This window comes from Ahaetulla prasina, chromosome 3, assembly GCF_028640845.1.
Source record: "Ahaetulla prasina isolate Xishuangbanna chromosome 3, ASM2864084v1, whole genome shotgun sequence".
Classification (NCBI taxonomy): Eukaryota; Metazoa; Chordata; class Lepidosauria; order Squamata; family Colubridae; genus Ahaetulla; species Ahaetulla prasina.
This window is the reverse complement of record NC_080541.1, coordinates 22853437-22861971: the sequence shown is the minus strand read 5'-3', so window position 1 is coordinate 22861971 and position 8535 is coordinate 22853437. Positions and strand designations below refer to the sequence as shown.

The window sequence follows — 8535 nt, the reverse complement described above, 5'->3', positions numbered from 1 at the left end:
AATACAACTGAACGTGTCCAGAAATATTTTACAAGAAGAGTTCTCCACTCCTCTGAATACAACAAAATACCTTACGCCACCAGACTTGAAACCCTGGGTTTAGAAAATTTAGAACTACGCCGCCTTCGACATGACCTGAGTTTAACTCATAGAATCATCTTTTACAATGTCCTTCCTGTCAAAGACTACTTCAGCTTCAATTGCAACAATACACAAGCACACAATAGATTTAAGCTTAATGTTAATCGCTCCAATCTTGATTGCAGAAAATATGACTTCAGTAACAGAGTTGTTAATGCTTGGAATACACTACCAGGCTCTGTGGTCTCTTCCCAAAATCCCAAAAGCTTCAACCAAAAACTGTCTACTATTGACCTCACCCCATTCCTAAGAGGTCTGTAAGGGGCGTACATAAGAGCACAAGCCTGCCTACCGTTCCTGTCCTATTGTTTCCTTTCGTTATATCCAATTAATATAGTTATTATATACTCATGCTTATATATATATATATATGCTTATATATTGTTTAGCTATTTCATGTCATGCTTATGCTTATATATACTGTGTGACAAAATAAATAAATAAATAAAATAAAAAAGCTGCATTTTGCGTGCAAGCTATAGAACAAAACTAAAAAAAAAAAGGTATTTTTCCCCTCTTGATTTGCGCTCCCCTTCGCCATGGAGGGAGAACCGGCAGCAAAGGAGATGGGGTGGGGAGGGGGAGGACGAACGAGAAATCATTTACATTATATTGTCTGGGGACAATGGGGACTGTAGCCCTCCCGTTCAAAACGCAACCGAAAATAACTCCGAGGAAAATAACTCGGCGCGGGCCACTTTCTCCCGAGGGGGGGGGTGTCTGAGAAGGAGCCCCTGTACGGAAGGGTGTATGTGTGGAAATGGCTACGCCCTGTCGATGCACAGGAGGCGTCCATCGCCACGAGTCCGTACCGCGTGACGTCATCACGTCCCGCCGTTCGTTTGCGCGCCGTGGGGAGGGCGACGCCGACGACGGAGAGAGTCGGCTACCCTGGACGGGACGTTAAAAAAAGGGCGGTTGTTACCCGGACGACGACTGCTAGGTACCCTCCTGTCTATGGTCCTCTTTCCCTCCCGGGGGACCTCCGGAGATAGTTGGACTACCTCCTTTACCAGCCCAGTGGCTGGGCATGATGGGCCCGGTAGTCCAGGGTCCCCGCTGGTGATTCGGGCGAAGGAAGGTTGAGATTATAAACGCTTGTATAATGTGATCAAAGACCCGTTTTTGTGCCTGAAGACCGGGGACGTTTGGCAAGCTGCCCTAAAAATGGCTGGGTTCATTTCTTGGGAGTTTTGGGTTTGTTTGATTTTTTTTTAAGGAAAATCTGGACTTGATGGGCAGAGATATTTCAGGTTTCTGTCTCTTTGGAGCTGAGAGCAAATTTAGGGGTCCTGAGTGCCTGTCTTAAGTCTTCATTTGGTCCTGGGAATCCCAGCTGAAGTGGTGGATGCACCAACCTGGGGAGCTATTTATCCAGAATGGAAGATTCCTGCCTTGTACGGGATGGGGGTGGGGGTGGGGGTGGACTAGAAGACCTTCAAGGTTCCTTTCAACCCTGAGTTTATGGGAACATAAAGGGATTCTTTATTGACCAAGTGTGATTGGACACACAAGGAATTTGTCTTTGGTGTATATGCTCTCAGTGTACAAAAGGAGAATAAAATGCATTCATCAAGAATGAACAGATACAACACTTAGTGATAGTCAAGGTTACTAGTAAGCTATCAAATCATACTAGGAAACAAAAACAATATAAATTGAAAGATACAAGCAACATGGTTATAGTAATAAGTGGGAAGAGATAGATACTAGTAAGGAAGAGAAGAATAATAGTAATACAGTCTTAATAAATTATTTGACAGTGTTGTGGGAATTAGTTGTTTAACAGAGTGATGGCTTTCGGGGAAAAAGCATAATATTTATATGTGCCTAAATATAGCTGCATGGCGACATGATAAAATGTGCCTAGTTGCTTTGGTGTGCAGTGCCCTACAGCGTCATTTTGAGGGTAGGAGTTGAAACAATTTATGTCCAGGATGTGAGGGGTCTGGAGATATTTTCACAGCCCTCTTTTTGACTAGTGCAATATACAGATCCTCAATGGAAGGCAGGCTGGTAGCAATTGTTTTTTCTGCAGTTCTAATTATCCGTTGAAGTCTGTGTTTGTCTTGCTTGGTTGCAGAGCCAAACCAGACAGTTATGGAGGTGCAGATGACAGACTCAATAATTCCTCTGTAGAACTGGATCAATAGCTCCTTGGGCAGTTTGAGCTTTCTGATAATAGTATGAACAAATCATTTCTATAAAGATCTATCAATCTAATCTGTAAAACCCAAAGTCAGAGTTACATTCTTTCCCACATCAAGCATGAAGTTCAGAAGTGGTTTCCATATGTGGAAACAAAAGTACTTATGTTCTTTTCTTTAATCAAAGAAGTCAGTTTTGCCATTTCTGCCAACCCCATCAGCTTCTGCAACCATTCTTCCATGCTAGGAATCAGTGTCCTTCCATTTTTGCGCATACAATACTCTTGCTACTGTCAACATATATAGTTACAAAATTCCAATTTTTTTCTCCAGTTCTTTTTCCATGAGAGGCTGGAGTACTAGGATCCAAGAATAGGTTACAAACAAAGCAGAGGTTTTAGGAAGCAAGGATGTTCTGGAAAGTCAGCTCCCAAAACCTTCATATCTAAAAGGTGTGGTGGGTTCTTCTGAATTGGCTTTGGGTCATCTTCAAGCAGCCTTTTAAAGTTTGGCTTAGTCCAGTGGTTAGTTTACCGATTTAGGAAAGGGCAAGGGTAAACTGCTGTTGTAAGCTAGGATATGCAAAAGTGGCCTAGGGAGAAAGAATGCACTTTTCTAAATAAGAAACAAAAGCATAATATTTATATATGCCTAAATATAGGCGACATGATAAAATGTGCAACTCTAAAGGGAACTCGCCATGTTTAAGCAGAAGTTGGACTGCTGTCTTTGTTTCTTTAAGGACTCCTGCACATATGCCCAAAATGAACCACTCTGCCTCTATAGAGTAAATCTGTGAAATTTAAGTTTTTGAACGTGATGCTAATTTGTATATAGAGGACCCCAATGTAATTTAACTTTAATACGTCAGTAGCAAATCATTAATATATTAAACATCTGTATCCAACAAATTTGTCTACTCTTTGACACCCATTTTCCTTTTTCTACCTTAATAGTTTTATTCTCTTGGACTTCAGGATGTCTACACCGCCTCTAGCAGGGCCAGGATTGCCTCCTGGTCCATTTTCTGGGCCTCAGGGTCAGGCTGCACGAGAAGTGAACACAGCTTCATTGTGTCGCATTGGTCAAGAGACTGTGCAGGACATTGTATTCCGCACTATGGAAATCTTCCAGCTGTTAAGAAATATGCAGGTAAGGAATCACCTGTCCGAATAATGCTATTCTATTTCCTCTCTTGTAGAAAACCTGAATTGAATTGAAAAGAGTGCACAGTAAAAAACATATAAGCAAAAACAACACTGGCATTCAGAAAAGAAAGTCTTTGCCTTTTACATATTTTCATTAAAAAAAAAACCGCTTTAACAATTTATCTGCCTTTCTCCCCAGATAATTTACTTTTAAAATTGGAGAATCTTAGCTTCACTAAGAATATAGTAAAGGAGGCAGATAATTCTTTTCTAATTAATCTGCCTTTGGAGAGAATTCATTTTGAGTTCAAGATTTTTTTTAGACAAAATGGCTACTATAAAGAAAACAGACCAATTGCATATTCTAGTTAAAATATAGGCAAGTGATTGATAATAGTGGGTATGTAAGTTTTCTCTGGGATTTTTTTTTCTTAATGTAGTATATAACCTCCTTGCTTCTACTTATTTGCATGTATCTTGATGTCACTTTATTATTCTATAGTTGGTAGATTTGTAGGATTTTCCCATATTCACTTTTATTTCTTCTAAGAAATTCCTCCCCAGTTTTTGATCTTTAAATTCTAAAATAATTACCCTAACTTTTCTTGTTTTATTTTGATTATTTAGGATTATTTTTAATGTAATTCATATTTCCACTGAATTTGTTGAGAATGTCTATGTGTTCACCAGTATTCTTTTAGCAATCTAGAGTTTTTATATGGACTGTTTTAAAAACATAGTTTACAGCCCCTTGCATCCTAAAAAAATACAATTCTCCAGTTGCAGAATAATATTCTTTATTCAAAAATTGAGAAAAAAATTATCAAAGAAAATTGTTTTGGTGTACCCCTTGAATTTAACATGTTTATATATGTTCAACTGATCTCAATCAGATTCTCTTAATGCAGAAATTTTGAAGCTGAAGGCTTCCACTTTTCAGGGCTTTGCGAGCAAACCTAAGGGGAATTACAAACTTGGGGGTGCCTTTGCATACAACGTAACATTGGTGTCAGAACTTGTTCATAACATTCAAGTCTGTTCAAGACAGACTTGAACATTGGGCACTATCTAACAAAATGAAATTCAACAGTGAAAAAAGTAAGGTTCTACATTTAGGCCAAAAAAACAAAATGCACAGGTACTGGATATATGGTACCTTGCTCAATAGTAGTACCTGTGAGAGGGATCTTGGAGTCCTAGTGGACAACCATTTAGATATGAGCCAGCAGTGTGCAGCAGCTGCCAAAAAAGCTAACACAATTCTGGGCTGCATAAACAGAGGGATAGAATCAAGATCACGTGAAGTGTTAATACCACTTTATAATGCCTTGTAAGGCCACACTTGGAATATTGCATTCAGTTTTGGTCGCCACGATGTAAAATGGATGTTGAGACTCTAGAGAGAGTGCAGAGAAGAGCAACGAAGATGATTAGGGGACTGGAGGCTAAAACATATGAAGAACGGTTGCAGGAACTCGGTATGCCTAGTTTAATGAAAAGATGGACTAGGGGAGACATGATAGTAGTGTTCCAATATCTCAGGGGTTGCCACAAAGAAGAGGGAGTCAAACTATTCTCCAAAGCACCTGAGGGAAGAACAAGAAGCAATGGGTGGAAACTAATCAAAGAGAAAAGCAACCTAGAACTAAGGAGAAATTTCCTGACAGTTAGAACAATTAATCAGTGGAACAACTTGCCTGCAGAAGTTGTAAATTATTATTATTATTATTATTATTATTATTTATTATTTATTGAATTTCTAGACCGCCCTTCTCCCGGAGGACTCAGAAATGCTCCAACACTGGAAATTTTTAAGAAAATGTTGGATAGCCATTTGTCTGAAATGGTGTAGGGTTTCCTGCCTCGGCAGGGGGTTGGACTAGAAGACCTCCAAGGTCCCTTCCAACTCTGATATTATTATTATTATTATTATTATTATTATTATTATTATTATTATTATTATTATTATTATTATTATTATTATTATATGCTTGGATCAGAATTTTCTTTAACTCCTGTTATAAGGCAGAAATATCGATCTAGAATAAATATGAAAAGTGGCAGTGGTCATGTTAAAAATAGAATCCCAGAGTTTAGGAATGATGCAAAATTATGCAATCACATAATTGAAATGTGTTTTAAATGTTGTTTTATTATTACACTGTTTCAGTAACAAAACTGCCTTCCTATGATATTGCATAGTAACTTTGGTATTACGGCAAGTAGTTCCTATCGACTTCCAAGGATCAGTCACCATAATTGTTATTTGTTTATTTGTTTAGTTTCTATGGCTACCCATCTCAGTCAAGTGATGCTACACAATTCTTAGTTCTATTAGCTAAAATAGTATTTATTAAATTGGACCCAGCTGTTTTAGGGAATTACCGGCCAGTCTCCAATCTTCGCTTCACGGCGAAGGTTGTAGAGAGTGCGGTGGCATGTCAGCTACCCCAGTACCTGGATGAAGCTGTCTATCTAGACCCGTTCCAGTCCGGCTTCCGGCCCGGATACAGTACGGAGACAGCTTTGGTCGCACTGGTGGATGATCTCTGGAGGGCCAGGGATAAGGGTTACTCCTCTGCCCTGGTTCTATTAGACCTCTCAGCAGCTTTTGATACCATCGACCATGGTATCCTGCTGCGCCGGTTGGAGGGGTTGGGAGTGGGAGGCACCGTTTATCGGTGGTTCTCCTCCTACCTCTCTGACCGCTCGCAGACGGTGTTGACAGGGGGGCAGAGATCGACTCCAAGGTGCCTCATGTGTGGGGTGCCGCAGGGGTCGATTCTCTCACCCCTCCTGTTCAACATCTATATGAAGCCGCTGGGTGAGATCATCAGTGGCTTTGGGGTGAGATACCAACTGTACGCTGATGACACTCAGCTGTACTTTTCCACCCCGGGCCACCCCAGTGAAGTGGTCGAAGTACTGTCCCAGTGTTTGGAAGCCGTACGGGTCTGGATGGGGAGGAACAGGCTCAAACTTAATCCCTCCAAGACGGAGTGGCTGTGGATGCTGGCACCTCGGTACAGTCAGCTGCAGATGCGGCTGTCTATTGGGGGTGAGTCATTGGCCCCGATGGAGAAGGTACGCAAGTTGGGCGTGCTCCTGGATGATCGGGTGTCCTTTGAAGATCATTTGGCGACCGTCTCCAGGAGAGCTTTCTATCAGGTTCGCCTGATCCGCCAGTTGCGTCCCTTCCTGGACCGGGATGCCTTATGCACGGTCACTCATGCTCTCGTTACCTCTCGCCTGGACTATTGCAATGCTCTCTACATGGGGCTCCCCTTGAAGAGCACCCGGAGACTTCAGCTAGTCCAGAACGCGGCTGCGCGGGTTATTGAGGGAGCGGTTCGGAGCTCCCACGTAACACCTATCCTGCACAGACTGCACTGGCTACCTGTTGTTTTCCGGGTGCGCTTCAAGGTATTGGTTACCACCTTTAAAGCACTCCATGGCTTAGGACCGGGCTATCTACGGGACCGTCTACTGCCGGCCTCTATCTCCCATCGTCCGGTGCGTTCCCACAGAGAGGGACTCCTCAGGGTGCCGTCAGCCAAACAGTGTCGACTGGCGGCCCCCAGGGGGAGGGCCTTCTCTGTGGGGGCTCTGACCCTGTGGAACGAACTTCCCCTCGGGCTTCGACAACTACCTGACCTTAGGACCTTTCGCCGCGAACTTAAAACCTATTTATTTCGTATGGCTGGACTAGCTTGATTTTTACCTTTAATTTTAATTAAATTTGATGGGTTTTTAAATTTTTGTAATTTTATGGGGGTGTATATTATTTTAATTTTTGGGCAAATTTAAATCAGTTTTTTAAGGGTTGTTTTAACTATTGTGTATGTCTGTATTTTATCTGCCTGTTCACCGCCCTGAGTCCTTCAGGAGAAGGGCGGTATACAAATTAAACATCATCATTATTATTATTATTATTATTATTATTATTATTATTATTATTATTATTATTATTATTATTAAATAACTGTTTGGGTGTCAAGGAACACTGAAGCTTCATGAAGGCATCAATGAGCTGAAGAGCTTCAAAAGTTGTGGGTGCTTCATCAATAGAGGTTTTTAAGACGAGACTAGACAGCCACTTGTCTCAAAATGTGTAGGGTTTCCTGCTTGAGCAGGAGGTTAGACTAGAAGACCTTCAAGGTCCCTTCCAGCTGTATTCTGACTAAGATTAGCTTGTGGACCTCTGTATTAGAGGCTTCTGGATCTATTTCTAGAAAATAGGAGTGGGAGCATGTTAATAATCAAAGTCCTACTTTCAGACTTATTATCAGCCTATATGGTATGATATATGATATGATATACAATATATTATTCTACTTCTAAACTGCCTTTGGGGAATCAGACTTCCCTGATATATCATAATATTTGCAAAAATGTCTTAAAATGAGAGAAAATTGGTCTTAGTAGGATCTTCTCAGAAGTAGCTCTAACTTTATGGAATTCTTTTCCAGAAGAAACTCAATCAGTATTCAAAAACATATTTTGTAGGAATGTCAGATAATTTTATGGTGGTGTTTTAATTTTTTATTATTATTTTCTATTTTGTTATATGCTTCAGTGAAAGGAAGTATAGACATTGGATAACATTTATTCTAAATAAACAGAATGAAGCTCAGATAGCATTGGAAACTAACAAAGTTTTTGTCAAAGTTTTCATGTTTGGGGAAGAAATGGGTGAGGTTTTCTTTTGTCATTGTATATTCTCAAGGGTGGATAAAATTTGATTTCTTTCTATTAAATATTTGAATATTCCAGCTTCCAAATGGTGTCACCTATCATACGGGCACATATCAAGACAGATTAGGAAAGCTACAAGAACATTTGCGCCAACTCTCAATACTGTTTCGGAAACTGAGATTGGTATACGATAAATGCAATGAAAATTGTGCAGGACTTGAACCTATTCCAATAGAGGTAAGTGAAATTGAGAGAGGAGACAGGCACAAATATCTAGACCAGAAAAAGAGGGAAGCTGATTTGTTTCCAAATTTCATTTATTCTAAAATCTTAAAATTCTCCATTTGAAACCTGGATTAAAATGGAGACACCAAATGCGGGTAATAAGCACTAAAAAATCTTGA

At 40.4% G+C, this 8535-nt stretch overlaps 1 protein-coding gene across 3 annotated transcripts in view; it reads left to right on the top strand.

Moving 5' to 3' along the window:
* The first annotated feature begins 979 nt into the window (after positions 1 to 979).
* MED30 (mediator complex subunit 30) overlaps positions 980 to 8535 on the top strand; it is a 31105-nt gene continuing 23549 nt past the window's right edge. Inside the window, exons 1-3 of one of the 3 annotated variants that reach the window (XM_058177168.1) lie at positions 980 to 1084; positions 3245 to 3440; positions 8210 to 8368. In XM_058177168.1, coding sequence (XP_058033151.1) covers positions 3267 to 3440; positions 8210 to 8368 — 333 coding nt within the window. In that variant the 5' untranslated portion in view covers positions 980 to 1084; positions 3245 to 3266. Of the gene's footprint in view, positions 1204 to 3244; positions 3441 to 8209; positions 8369 to 8535 lie in introns of all 3 variants that reach the window. The other 2 variants (XM_058177169.1, XM_058177167.1) reach the window with 2 other exon arrangements.